General features: G+C 48.8%; 1 protein-coding gene across 3 annotated transcripts in view; it reads left to right on the top strand.

Annotated features, from left to right (window-relative positions):
* The first annotated feature begins 1,399 nt into the window (after nucleotides 1-1,399).
* Nucleotides 1,400-14,976, top strand: part of cdc25d (cell division cycle 25 homolog d) — a 40,448-nt gene continuing 26,871 nt past the window's right edge. The window contains exons 1-5 of one of the 3 annotated variants that reach the window (XM_072238986.1): nucleotides 1,400-1,644; nucleotides 5,943-6,037; nucleotides 6,293-6,344; nucleotides 12,771-12,804; nucleotides 13,657-13,722. In XM_072238986.1, the coding sequence (XP_072095087.1) occupies nucleotides 1,565-1,644; nucleotides 5,943-6,037; nucleotides 6,293-6,344; nucleotides 12,771-12,804; nucleotides 13,657-13,722 (327 nt within the window). In that variant the 5' untranslated portion in view covers nucleotides 1,400-1,564. The remainder of the gene's footprint in view (nucleotides 1,645-5,942; nucleotides 6,038-6,292; nucleotides 6,345-12,770; nucleotides 12,805-13,656; nucleotides 13,723-14,976) is intronic. The other 2 variants (XM_072238987.1, XM_072238988.1) reach the window with 2 other exon arrangements.

The following is a 14,976-nucleotide window of genomic DNA, read 5'->3' as shown; positions in this document are numbered from 1 at the left end:
CCCCTTCCCTCCCCTTCCCTCCCCTTCCCTCCCCTTCCCTCCCCTCCCCTCCCTCCCCTTCCCTCCCCTTCCCTCCCCTTCCCTCCCTTCCCTCCCCTTCCCTCCCTTCCCATCTCCTGGCGAAGAGCCGCTAATGCAAAACACTAAAACTTTTATTGTGGACGCATGGAGCAAAACAAAGCACCGCAGCTCCAGCACACGCTTTCCCCTGCACAGGTGCATGCATCATAGTGAAAGCACAAGAGATTCTGCTGATGCAGAATTCTGATTCAGTTTTGTTTATCACAAGTACTGTACATCGAAACATACAGTGAAATATGTATCTTGTGTTTAAGGTGACACATACTGGGAAAGCCCGCAAGTGTCGCCACACATTCCTGTGGCAATAGCTCAGCAACACAGAATATGCCCACAGTGCTGGACAGAACACAATAAGCCACAGAATAACAGTAGTAACACAAGCCCCTTTCCTCCCTTCCGTCCGCCGAACCCCAATCTTCCATCCCCAGGGCAAGCCTCCGGGCCCCCAGTGGGCTCGCAGACAAAGGTCCGCTTTCCCAGTGGACCTCAGACACGTAGAACCAGGGGCCATTCGGCCTCGACTTCCAGTCGACCTTCAGTATCGACCCGACGGCCAGCCGATGACGGGACCTTGAACTCCGGTCCTCGACACCCGGTCCTGCCGGCTCGTGTACCTTTTGGGCACCTGGTTCTCGTGGCCCCGCACACGCAGGTATCCACCAGCACGGGGAAACTAGCTGACCCGGTGGGCCATCAACCCTCCCACTAACCTGGTCCCCCGGAACAACATCTGGAACAACCTGCACAAAACTGCTGGAGCAACTCAGCAAGCCAGGCGGCATCTGTGGCGGGAGATGGACAGCCAACGTCTTTGGCTCAGACTGGGAAAGCTCTCATCGAATAGAGGATGTCACCTTTCAGTCAGCCTATTTCCCTTCCCCCCCATCTTTTTATTCTGACATCCTTGTCACTCCTGAAGAAGGGTCACGTCCCGAAACGTCGACAGTTTACTCTTTTCCATAGATGCTGCCTGACCTCCTAAATTTCTCCAACATTTTGTGTTTCTTGTCTGGATTTCCAGCGACTAGGACTAAAAGCGGATTCGGTTTGTGCCCCGTCCAGTCAATTTTCATTCCTTTGAAAATGTAATTGAAATTTGCTTTCATCGCCCGGGTAAATGCATCGTCCTTGGGGATTTTATTTTTGCAATTGCAATCTATAACTCGCGTGAAAATTGCGCCCTTGTGCGTCTCCCGTGAGAGGACACTGTACAATAGGTGGGATCAAAACTGCGTCCTTGACAACCGCTTGCTGCGACGCTGGGTCTGGGACACTAGCAACCACAGGGGATGCGCCACCCTCTTAAAAATACTTCCCCCGCCACAGTTCGGGAACTGAGCACAGCAAAGCAGCATCCCAGCTGCGATTAGGTTTGATAGCATCGTTTCACGCTGTTGTCCTTTTGATTTACACACACTCGGATGGGCTTCCAGGTGGCTTCCCGGCTGATCATTGTGTGAAGTGAAGAGGCGGTACAGAATCCATGTCTTTCTTGGGGGACCCGCCTTTCTCCCCCGTTACCAGCCTGTCCTTCAACCTCAACGGACTGTCCTGCCAGGAAAGGTACGGCCAGAAAGGCAAAGCAAACAAATCTGCAACGAACACAAAGTGTTGGAGGAACTCAGCAGGTCAGGCAGCATCCGCGGAGAAGGAAAACAGTCGACGTTCAGGGCCGAGACCCTTCATCCGGACTCGACGATTTCGTCCTCTCCATGGACGCTGTCTGACCTGCAGAGTTCCTCCAGCGTGCTGTATTTGTTGCTCAGGATTTCCAGCATCTGCAGAATCTCTTGTGTTTAAAATAAAGCTGGCGATGTTGGAAACGTGAAATAAAAACGTGAGGTGCTCGGTATGCTCAGTGTGTCATGCAGCGTCTACGGTGGGAGAAACAGTGTATGTTTTCAGGTCAATGGAACTCGTCAGAACCGAGCCGAGCCGAAATGGCCAACTCGTGGGGGACTTGCCCCATAAGATCGGCAGGAGGAGCTCGGCCGTTCCAGCGGCCGGATTTCACCAACAGATTGCGCGTTGCTCCGCATTCTGCAGCCTCGTGTCTCCTGCGATTGTCTCCCCTGCCGAGCTGGTCAGAGCAGGTACAGGTGGGAAGCCAAGGGCTGTTGTGGGTAACACAGGTTATGGGAATGTCGGGGGAAGTCCAGATTATCATTGTCACAAATATCGAAGTACAGTGTAAAACTTGTCATGTTGAGGGGGGTGTGTGAGGAGGAGGAGGAGGGGGTGTGTGAGGAGGAGGAGGAGGGGGTGTGTGAGGAGGAGGGTGGGGTGTGGAGGGGAGGGGAGAGGAGGGGAGGGGGAGTGAAGAGAGGAAGGTAGGGGGAAGAGGGGGCGAGGAGGGGTAGGGTGAGGGGAGAGTGAAGGGGAGGGGGATGAGGGAAAGAGGGGGCGAGGAGGGGGAAGGGTGAAGAGGGGTAGGGTGAGGGAAAGAGGAGGGAGGAGGTGTCATGGTCCGGTCTGTGAAGTCCATATTCCAGTTCACGGTCTGGTCCATCGACCCTTGCTCCAGGTTTTCCTGTCTATCCTGTTTCTGTTCTTGTTGAGCTCTAATTGAGTCAGCTGATGCTCCTTGGGGCTGGCTGCATAAATACCTCCAGAGACCAGGGCGTGGCTGCTGGATTGTTCTTGTCTTTACTCCTTGTATCCCTTCCTCTGCCTTCTGTTTCCTCGCCTGAAGCCCTGCCTTGTCTTGCTGGTAACTCTTGCCTTGTCTCGCCTTCAGTCTTGTCCTGGAGCCACCCCATACCTAGCTCCATTCCTGTCCCTTGCCTCCGATGGGTAAGTCAGGCTGTCTTGCCATTACCCTGCGACTGGTTCTGTCCCTTCCTGTCCCTTGCCTCCATTGGGTAAGCCAGGCTGTATTGCCATTACCTACGGTTGGTTCTGTCTCTTCCTAACCCTTGCCTCCATCGGGCAAGCCAGGCTGTCTTGCCGTTACCCGCAGTTGGTTCTGTCCCTTTCTGTCCTTTGCCTCCGTCAGGTGGTGATCCGCGCCCTGCCCGGGAGTATCGCCTCCTGCCAAGCCTCGCCTCAAGTCTCCAGCCTCCTGCCTCCTGCCAAGCCTTGCCTCTAGTCTCTAGCCTTAAGCCTGAAGACTTCAGCCTCTGCCTCCTGCCAACCCTCGCCTCTAGTCTCTAGCCTCAAGCCTGAAGACTCCAGCCCCTGCCTCCTGCCAACCCTCGCCTCTAGTCTCTAGCCTCAAGCCTGAAGACTCCTGCCTCCTGCCAAGCCTCGTCCTTGCCTAGTTCTGCGGTCCGAGCCAGAGGCAAGACCCAGGTTCTGGGTCTTTGTCCAGTCTGTGGCTCAGAGTCCAAGCCTGGGCTCCTAGCTCTCTTGTCCAGTCCTGTTCCAGGTTCCCGATTTTCCTATCCATGTCCTTGCCCTTGCCCTGTATCCTAGTCCTGTCCCTATACTTCAGTGTCTGTGTCTTGCACTTGGGTCCGTTACTAGCCACCTCCTTATGACAGGAGGGGGAAGGGTGAGGAGGGTTAGGGTGAGGGAAAGAGGGGGGAGGAGGGGGAGGGCAAGGAAGGGTAGGGTGAGGGGAAGGAGGGGGAAGGGTGAAGGAAAGGGGAGGAAGAGGAAGGGGAGGAGTGGGGAAGGGGAGGAGTGGGGAAGGGGGAGGAAGAGGAAGGGGAGGAGTGGGGAAGGGGGAGGAAGAGGAAGGGGAGGAGTGGGGAAGGGGGAGGAAGAGGAAGGGGAGGAGTGGGGGAGGGGGAGGAAGAGGAAGGGGAGGAGTGGGGGAGGAGGAGGGGGAGGGGAAGGAGGGGGGAGGGGGAGGGAGGGGAGGAGGGTGGAGTGAAGTGGAGGGGAGGAAGGTAAGAGGAAGAGGGGTGAGGAGGGGTAGGGTGAGTGGAGAGTGAAGGGGAGGGGGATGAGGGAAAGAGGGGGCGAGGGGGGGAAGAGGAGAGGGCAGAGTGAAGGGGAGAAGGGAGGGAGGTAGGGGGAGAGAGAGATGGCTGGAGTTGGAGAAACATCACTGATCACTGATTCACTAAGTTTTAATAGAAATTGTGCAGAAATAAAGGAAAAACAATAAACTCTAGGCCAACAAGACCGTAAACTAGAACTTTCAAACTAAATCTAATGCCGGTACAGTGGCTCGGTAGTGATATCTCAATCCTAAATAGCTAAACTTCTTTAGTCTAATATTGTTTCCCGGAACCAGGACAACCATAAACAGGGAGCATTGACGTTGCTTTGTATTTTGTCAAGTCCGACAAGACTGAAACGAGATGAGGGGAGTTAAATCCCACCATGTTGAAACATTAACTGGCTGGAACGTGCATTCTCACTAGTGCGTTTCTTGAACCCGTTCCACAGCCCACCTGCGAGGGCGCGCGGACATCGAGGCAGAGCCTGCGGTTGTGATACTTGAATAATGTCCATACTGTTTAATTAAACACACAGGGCATGAGGGTGAATTTGAAAGATGAGCTTTATTTGTCACATGTGTATTAACAATTCAAAACATATGCCGTTTCGCGTCAACAACAACCGGAGTCCGACAATGTGCTGGGGGCAGCCTGCAAGTGGTGGTCACAGCCCATTAACCCTTACGTCTGTGGACTGAAGCCGGAGCACCCACGCGGTCACGGGGAGAACGTACAAACTCCTTACAGGCAGTGGCGGGAATTGAAATCCCTATCACCGATTGTTGGCAACATACAGCATTACACTTGCCAGCATGCTATTATGTCACCCTGCAGGAAGTCCAAGTTAAAACTGTTACTGCCACAAAACTGAAGTGTGGTGTTTCTCAGAGTCATAGAGTGTAGATCGAAAACAGTGGAACAAAGATCAGAACAAGTATACTCAGTGGCCACTTTATTTGGTAACTACCGTACCTAGCAACTGAGTGTATGTTTGAGGTTTTCTGCTGCTGTAGCCCATCCACTTCAAGGTCCAAGATGTTGTGCATTCAGAGATGCTGTTCTGCACACCACTGTTGTTAACGCGTGGTTATTTGAGTTAGAGTCGCCTTCCCGTCAGCTTGAACTAGTCTGGCCATTCTCCCTGACCTCTCTCAGTAGCCAAACATTATCACTTGCAAAACTGCCGCTCACTGGATTTTTTGTTTTTGTTTTTGTTTTTCACACCATTCGGTATAAACTCTAGAGACTTGTGTCTAAACATCAACAGTTCCACTCCAATATACACAAAAATGCTGCCGAGACATTTTCCAGTCCTGATGAAGGGTCTTGGCCCGAAACATCGAAATTTATTCCCTCCATAGATGCTGCCCGACCTGCTGAGTTCTTCTAGTGCTCTGCGTTGCTCAAGATTTCCAGCATCTGCACAACCTCTTGTGTCTAACATTTCCTTTCACCCCTACAAATGCTGCTTGACCCAGTGAGTACCTGGAGCAGATTTTAGAACATAGAACACTTCAGCCCAGGACAGGCCCTTTGGTCTACAGTGTTGTGCCAACCATTGTTCCCTCTAATTTACACGGGTGCAAGGCCACCCAGTAACTGAAATATTAACGCACAAATGTTGTCACTCAGCTGTAGCTTTCTTTTACATATGTTAATTTAAAGTGTCGCTCAGTTTTCAGGCTGTGTAAAAAAACAAAGGTACCTTCTTAGAGCAATGGTTGGTCTGTGCAGCTGTAAAAAAGAATATTAGAGGGAATGTTGGTGTTGACCCTTTACATTGCTCATGCTTCTATTTCTTATATCCTGGGAAAAGAGTTTATAAATATAAAGTAGTTCTGGGTAAAAAAGTTAAGAAGCAGGCCTCATTCAGTGTGCCTGACATCCTAAAATGCAGGAAGTTGAAACCTTGCACACGCTCTCCCTCTCTCTCTGTTCTCTCCAAGTGTTAATCTATGTTGTTAACCATAGTGACACTCCCAAGCGCAGACTGAAGCTATCGCCTGAGAATGGAAATCCAAGCCCAGAGGCCTTGCTCGTTGCTATGGAGATCAAGACTCCCACAGGTCTGTACAAACTGGCCGATGCATTCTGTTGTTATGGAGTCACTGTCCAGGGTGGAGGCAAAGGGTGGAAACTGAATACTTTGCAAGACTTTTTCACTTCTGCGTGTATTTGAGGAAAGGCTACAATGCACCATACACACTGTGCTACAGACAAAAACTTTCTGGTGTCTTAAAGATGCCAGGGACAGTCAGAACATCTGGAAGCATGGACTGTAAACATGTTAGCTACTCATATGAATTGTGTGACTCTTACAGGTCGATCACCTAGATCACCACATGGACTGGACACGCAGAGAAGAAGCAACAGGTATACTGTGAGCAACGGGGCATTGTAATCTTGCAGATGTTTATTACGTTGCAGGTCACAAACACGTGAAGATGCTGGAAATCCAAAGCAACACCCACAAAACCCTTCTCTTCTTCCTTTCCAGTCCTGAAGAGGGGTCTCGGCCCGAAACGTCTTTTCCACAGATGCAGGCTGGTCTGCCGAGTTCCTACAGCATTTTGTGTGTGTTGCCTGGATTTCCAGCATCTGTAGGTTTTCTAATATTGCGATACTATTACTACCATTAGATTAGATTAGATTATGAGGACACGCAGTCCTCTTTTATTGTCATTTAGTAATGCGTGCATTAAGAAATGATACAATATTCCTCCTGTGTGATATCACAGAAACACAGGACAGACCAAGACTGAAAAACTAACAAAAACCACATAATTATAACATATAGTTACAACAGTGCAAAGCGATACCGTAACTTGATGAAGAACAGGCCATGGGGACGGTAAAAAAAAGTTCAAAGTCTCTCGTAAGTCCTACATCTCATGCAGACGGGAAAAGGAAGAAAAACTCTCCCTGCCATGCCCGACCACAGTCCGAAAACTTCGAGCCTCCGATTAGCCCTCCGACAGCGAGCACCGAGCACCATCTCTGCCAAGCGCTTAGACCCCAGCCCCGGCCGTCAGCAGCAGGCAAAGCTGAGGATTTGTGGCCTTCCCTCCAGAGATTCCGGAGATTCTCGATCGCACAGTAGCAGCAGCAGCGAACCGGGCATTTCAGAAGTTTCTCCAGATGTTCCTCTGTGCTTCTCACGGCTGTCTCCATCAAATCAGAATTGTGCATGGTACCCTATTTAACAAATACGATATCATTTCATCGGAGAGGCTGCGCGCACTGCGTCACGCCGCCATCTTCTCCTCCCACCATGAAGTCTCTTCCAGGGATGCCTATCCTGAAGAAGTTTAAATCTTCCTTTCGATGGGAGTTCAGTGAAACCCTCTCTCACTGCTCCCCATCTGTGATCTCTGCTGCCCCCTTACTCTGATTTCTCCCCTTCCTTTCCAGTCCTGATGAAGGGTCTCGGCCCAAAACTTCAACTGTTTTCTCTTTTCCATAGATCTGTCTGACCTGCTGAGTTCCTCTGGTATTTTTTGTGTGTTATTTATGTATCTCACCTACACCAGTGGCCACTTTATCAGTTACCTCCTGCATCAGAATCAGGTTTAATATCACTGGCATATGTCATGAAATTTGTTGCTTTGCTGCAACAGAACATTGCAATACATAATTTTTTAAAATCTATAAATTACAATAAGAAATATATAAAAATTAAATTAAGTAAGTAGTGTGAAAGTTAGTCAAAAAATAGTGAGGTAGTTTTCATTAGTTCAATGCCTAATCAGGAATCTGATGGTGGAGAGGAAGAAGCTGATCCTGAAATGTTGAGTGCATGTCTTCTTGATGGTAGCATTGAGAAGAGGGCATGTCCTGGGTGACGGGGGTCCTTGTTGGTGGACACAGTCTTTCTGAGAAAGTGGTCACTGAGTGTATGTTTGTGATCGCCTGCTGCTGTAGCCCATCGGCTTCAAGGTTCGACATGCTGTGCATTCACTGATGCTCTTCTGCACGCCGCTGTTGTGATGCATGGTTATTTGAGTTACTGTTACCCTCCTCTCAGCTGGAATCAGTCTGGTCATTCTCCTCCAACCTCTCTCATCCACGTGAACTGCCACTCACGCTCCATAAATTCTAGAAACTGATGTGTGCAAACATCCCAGGAGATCAGCAGCTTCTGAGATACACAAGCCACCCCGTCTGGCACCAACATGCATTCCACCGTCAAAGTCACTTCGATCTCATTTCTTCCGTTCTGAGTTTGGTCTGAACAACAACCTAACATCTTGAACACGTTAGATATTTGCATTAATGAGTCGTGCAAGTCTTCCTAATAAAGTGGCCACTGAGTGATAAACCTCAGCAGCCTCTTGCGATCCTGTGCATTGGTGCCTCCATACTAGGCTGTAACGCAACCAGTCGGGATGCCCTGCGGCAGACATCTATCAAATTCTGTAAGTGTCCTCAGTGACGTACTGGATCTCCTCAAACTCCTACCAAAGTTGATCGTCTTCACGATTGCATCAATGTGTTAAGCTCACCATGTTAACTTGGTGAGAGTACTTGATCTTGCAGAAACGTGGCTCTTTGACATCATCCTGTGTATCACCAACCTTCGAGCCATGCCACTCAGGGACTCGTGCCAATAATAATTTTGTGGCTCTTTGTGCTGCTGTAATAGTATGCCCTGTGTATGACTATACATACTGTGTTTTGCACCCTGGCCCCAGAGGAACGAGGTTTTGTTCAGCTGTATACATGAATGCTAATAGACTTGACCTTGTAGATCTGATTCCTCCCATATTCACACCACACCATGGGGGGCAGCACAGTAGTGAAGCAATTAGCGTGATGCCGTTACAGCGCCAGCGACACAGGTTCAATTCCTGCCTCTGCCTGTACTGAGTTTGTATCTTCCCTCAGTGTCCGCGTAGGTTTCCTCCAGGTGCTCCAGTTTCTTCCCACAGTCCAAAGACGTGCTGGTTAGTAGGTCGGTTGGTCACATGTGCTGGAATTGGTCATGTGATGTGCTGGAATTGGTCACGTAATGGGCTGGAATTGGTCACATGTGCTGGGCTGGAAGGTCCTGTTACCGTGCTGTATCTTTAAGAATATTAAGAAACCCGTGAAGAGGACCATCACCGTGTACCTTCATGAGGCAATCCCAATGCTTCAGGACTGGTTTGAATCGACCAGCTGGCAGATGGTGTTCAAGGAGGCCTCCACAAATGGAAAAGATGTGGACCTCAAGGGATCTGTCTCACCTGTCACCATGAGCGTGTAGGTGGCGTTGGGACCCCAAGACTGATCATCTGACAGCCCAACCAGAGGCCACGGCTGAACACAGAGGTGCATTCCCTACTAAATCCCCAAGACACTGCCTTCAACTCCAGAGTCAGCACAGTTCTCAGGGAAGCTAGTTGAAACCTCATCATAGGCATTAAGAGGGCAAAGTCAGTCTATGTATGAGAAAAATCACGAGCACCCATCCGATAATATGTTGCTGGGCATCAACGTTATTACTGACAAAGCAGCGCCAACTATACCAGTGATGCCTCCTCTCCCTATACACTTCGAGGCATGCAACACAACGCTGGCCATGAAAGCTACCCGCTCCCAGGTGAGTAGCCACTGTCTGAAAGAGTAGCAGATGTGAGAGAAGGACTCTATTGGGAGTCACCTGGGCCAGACAACATCCCAAGCTGAGTGCTCGAAGAACGTGCACACAAGTTCACTGATATCTACACGGACATCTTCAATTCTTCATTCATCCAGGCTGCTGTACCCACAAGCTTCAAATCAACCACCATCAATCCTGTACCAAAGAAGTCTATATTTTCAGAACTCAACAACCACCACCCAGTGGCACTGATGCCAATCATCATGAGGTGCTTTGAACATCTGATAATGGCACACATCAAAAACTCCACTCTTGCCACATTGGACACTCACCAATATGCTTACTGACAGAACCACTCTATGACAGATGCCATAGCATTTTTCATGCTCCTGGTTCCAACACATCTAGAAAACAAAGACACTTATGTCAGAATGCTGTTTCCGGATTTCAGTTCAACATTCAACACTATTGTTCCACAGGCCTAGGTGAACAAACTCCTGTCCTTTGGTCTAAAGACACCACTGTGCAACTGGGTGTTGGAATTCCTAACGAACAGACCTCAGATTGTCAGGATGTACAACGCTCCTCCCTCCCCATCATCCTAAATATGGGAGCCCCCAGGGCTGTGTGTTGAGCCCTGAGCCCGTTGCTGTACACTGTCCTCACACAAGACTGCACAGCCAAACGCACAAGCAATCGCATCATCAAGCTCATCGATGACATGACAATGGTGGGGCTCATCACCAACAACGATGAGACGGCCCACAGGGAGGAGGTGGAGGAGCTCGAGGCCTGATACCAAGCAAATAACCTCTTCCCTAATGTCAACAAGACAAAGGAGATGGTTATCGACATCAGGAGAATTCACCACACACAGCTCCCTTTACATCGGCGGCACAGCAGTGAAAACTGCGAGCAGTTTCAAACTCCTGGGAGTGCACATCCTGCACAACCTCTCCCGGTCCCAGAACACACCCTCCATAGTCATAAAAAGCTCATCAATGCCTTTATTTTCTGAGGAGGCTGAAAAGAGCTGGACTGTGCACATCTATACTCACCTCATTCTATAGATGCACAGCAGAGAGCATGCTGACAAACTGCATCACTACTTGATATGGAAACTGCACACTGGCAGACAGGAAGGCTCTACAACAGGTAGTCGAAACTGCCCAACGCATCACTGGCTCCAAACTACCAGAACCGAGGATATACTGTATATACAGAAATGTGCTGGAAAAGGGCCAGTTATATTATGAAGGATCCCACCTACCCAGCTCATGGACTGTTTGTCCAACTCCCTTGAGGGAGGAGGCTATGTAGCATCTACGCCAGGATCAAAAACAGTTACTTTCCCCAAGCAATAAGGCTGATCAACACCTCCACCCACTAACCCACCCCTCTACACCCCCAACCCCCACTATTTCCTGTTAGTCACCTTATACCTGTGCCTAGCATCACATTATGGACATAGAGTCAATCTATGTACATAAGCTTTCTTATGCATTTATATTTATTATGTATTAGTATTATTGTGTTATTTATCTTTTGTGTGTGTTTTTTGTGCTGCATTGGATCTGGAGTAGCAACTATTTTGTTCTCCTTTATACTTGTGTACAGGAAATGGCATTAAACAATCTTGAGATTAAAAATTTGAACCCACTCTATTGTTGCTCCAGTAACATAACCATCAAGATCAGGCCAGAGCTCTCTGTGCTGGGAAACGGTCCATTCAATGCACATTGGTCAGAGAGTTTACTCAGTCAGTAGCTGAACCTGGTACATCGCAAAGCTCACACACCTCCATTGTGACAGAAGTGAGGGGAGATCATTGCATCCAATCGGGGAACTGTCCAAATGTCGATTCCAGAATTATTCCAACGTTTCATTCTTTTAATATCTTTAGGGACAAGAGTAAAAGTGAGAGGAGATGGAGATGTAACAGGGTGCAACAGGCAGTTGGAAGTAAACAGGAAGACATCTCGCAGTTACAATCGGTCAGGATGTATGGGTGCCTGAAGTCCCAACACCACCAGGTTCAAAACCAGCTACTTCCCTTCCACCACTGGGTCTGAACCAAATGGCAAAACCCTCATCACCACAGTTCAGCAACACTTCGATTACTTTGCATTAAAATTAACATAGCTATTTTTGTTTTGATTGTGCTTTTTCGTGTAAAAATCGTGATTGATTTACATATGTTTCTCTTGTGAATGATGCTTAACGACTCCACGTGCCTGTAGTGCTGCTGCAAGTGAGTTTTTCATTGCACCTGTGTACAGAGGTACTTGTGTAGAGGGCAGTGAACTCCACTTTGACTTTGCTTTTGAAATGTCGAGGTTTGAGGAAGAACATCTCTGCTCCCTAAGGATGCAAAATAAATTTGGCATGTCCCCAGCGGTGTAAGCAATTTTTATCCATGCAGCATGGAAGGCTGCACTGCCCTGCCCAAGACCACAAGCGTCGTGAACACTGCCCGGTCCGTAAAAGGAAAACGGCTTCTATCCACCACTCCCTGTAAAAAAAAAGTGATGGAATTCTCATTTAAAGTTTCCCCTCTCACCTTAAAGCTATGCTCTGTAATTCCAGAGATGCAAGAGACTACAGATGCTGGAGTCTGGAGTAAGGATCTGCTGGAGGAACCCTAGTCCCATTCTGGATTCCCCGGTGAACGTAACATTAGGAGAGAAATACTGGAAACACTCAGCAGGTCAGGCAGCATCTATGGAGAAAGAAGCAGAGTCAGTGACTCCATTTAAAAGATTAAAAGAAAAGGTTAGCTTTATTTGTTACATGTACATTGAAACGTCAAACCATAGAGTGAAATGCGTCGTCTGCATCATAGCCCAAGGATCTGCTGGGAGCAGCCGCAAGTGTCGCTATTCTTTGCGTGTCAGCATCATAGCAACCCTAACCTGTACATCTTTGGAAAGTGGAAGGAAACTGGAACACCTGGAAGAAACCCACGTAGTCAGAGGGAGAACGCACAAACCCCTGATAGACAGCGGTGGAATTGAACCCTGATCGTTAGCACTGTACAGTGTTACCCTAGCTGCTCTGCTACCATTATCAGAATAGGAAAAGAGAGACAAAAGGATGGTTTTAAGTTGCAAAGAATCTGGGAACAGGGATGAATAGGACAAAGGGAATATCTGTGATCGGGTGAGACCAGGTCAAACTGTGGATACCTTAGCAACAATAATATTGTTCTTTCCTTGTAGCTGGACTCCAACAAGACAGACAACCCCTAGGCCGGTAAGCCATGAACACATATCAACATGTAATAATACAGCAGTAATTGTGGGGCTGAGGAGGGGGAAGAAAGGATCAGCCGTTATTGAATGGTGGAGCAGACTAGATGGGTCAAATGGCCTACTTCTGCTTCTAAGTCTTATGTTCTTAAATTGCCCTGGTGCCTGTTCTCTGTGGTTGCTGACAGCAGATTTATGGATTCATGTTTAATGTACATTGGTGCCTCCGGACGCTGGCTTCGCCATGCCACCTGGTGGTTGGAGGTTGCAGCTACAGCCAACCCAAGGTTCCTGATTTCTGTTCCACATGCCTAGTAAGTCCAAAAGTATCAAAGGCTGTTTTAGGAACAGAAAGGCTCAGCAAAGTGAGATGCAAACCTTTAATGAATGGATTCCGACTTGGATAAAAGTGCAGGTATTGAAGGCAGAGAGGTTTGCTCTGGGGAATCAAAGAATGTTCAGCACAGAATCAGGTCATTCAGAACATCATGTCCATTCTAACCCTCAGGTACCATCTATATTTAATCTGGTGTAAGTTTGTGCGTGAATGTGTGTGTGTGCTAGCAAGGGGTTGAGTCATGCCTTGAAGTATCCCGTCTGCAACATCTATATTCTAACATCATAGGAATTCCCCAAATTTCTGTATAGTTTAACTTTACAGTAAATTAGCAAAATTGAGTGGATTAGTGAAGAGTGCAAACACTGGGGGTTAGCCGACGAATTCGAATTTCCCTGCACTGCAGGCTTCGGGAGAACAAAAAGGCAATAAGTACACAAGACCAGCAGAGTCGGCAGCTGGCAACTCACCTTCCTGCACTTCCAAACTGACCCAACATTCTCTGGTTCATTTGTACAGATGAGGCTTCTGGATAAAATTCGGATGAACTCAGAAGGACGTTTGTGTCAATTGGAAAAGGAAAATGTGAGACAAAATGTTCTATTTGTATATTCTAATTGTTCTTGTGGTCACTTTTCCTCCCCTGCTTGGACAGCAGGAAAATATCAGACTTTCAGCTGGTCCAAGACATGCTTCTGGTACCCAGCAGAGCTCACTGGTCAGTGGGATTCCTGCTTCTTGCACCCCCAACAAATTATTGCCCATTCCATTAGAATCCTTGATATCTTCAATGTTTACGACCACGTCACTACAGAATCATTCTTTAGTTTAACAATGTAGAGGGAGCTTCACTCTGTATCTAACCCGTGCTGTCCCTGCCCTGGGAGTGTGTGATGGGACAGTGTAGAGGGAGCTTCACTCTGTATCTAACCCGTGCTGTCCCTGCCCTGGGAGTGTGTGATGGGACAGAGTAGAGGGAGCTTCACTCTGTATCTAACCCGTGCTGTCCCTGTCCTGGGAGTGTGTGATGGGACAGTGTAGAGGGAGATTCACTCTGTATCTAACCCGTGCTGTCCCTGCCCTGGGAGTGTGTGATGGGACAGTGTAGAGGGAGCTTCACTCTGTATCTAACCCGTGCTGTCCCTGCCCTGGGAGTGTGTGATGGGACAGTGTAGAGGGAGCTTCACTCTGTATCTAACCCGTGCTGTCCCTGTCCTGGGAGTGTGTGATGGGACAGTGTAGAGGGAGCTTCACTCTGTATCTAACCCGTGCTGTCCCTGCCCTGGGAGTGTGTGATGGGACAGTGTAGAGGGAGCTTCACTCTGTATCTAACCCGTGCTGTCCCTGTCCTGGGAGTGTGTGATGGGACAGTGTAGAGGGAGCTTCACTCTGTATCTAACCCATGCTGTCCCTGCCCTGGGAGTGTGTGATGGGACAGTGTAGAGGGAGCTTCACTCTGTATCTAACCCGTGCTGTCCCTGTCCTGGGAGTGTGTGATGGGACAGTGTAGAAGGGCCTTTTCCTTTAACTACTCCGTACTCTCCTCGATCTGAGATTATGACTGGTTGCAGAAAAATCGATTTCTCAGCTCCTGTCCTCCTTACTGCACGCTCTTCACCGAAATAATCTCTGTCCAAGTTGATTCCTGATGATCTCATCTGTGGAACGTCGCCACGAGTGGCTGTGGGGGCCAAGTCATTGGGTGCATTTATGGCAGAGATAGATATCTTCCTGATTAGCCAGGGCATCAAAGGGTATGGGGAGAAGGCAGGGGAGTGGGGATGACTGGAAGAATTGGATCGGCCCATGATTGAATGGCGGAGCAGACTCGATGGGCCG

Source organism: Mobula birostris, chromosome 21 (assembly GCF_030028105.1).
Source record: "Mobula birostris isolate sMobBir1 chromosome 21, sMobBir1.hap1, whole genome shotgun sequence".
Taxonomy (NCBI): Eukaryota; Metazoa; Chordata; class Chondrichthyes; order Myliobatiformes; family Myliobatidae; genus Mobula; species Mobula birostris.
This window is presented reverse-complemented; position numbering and strand designations above follow the sequence as displayed.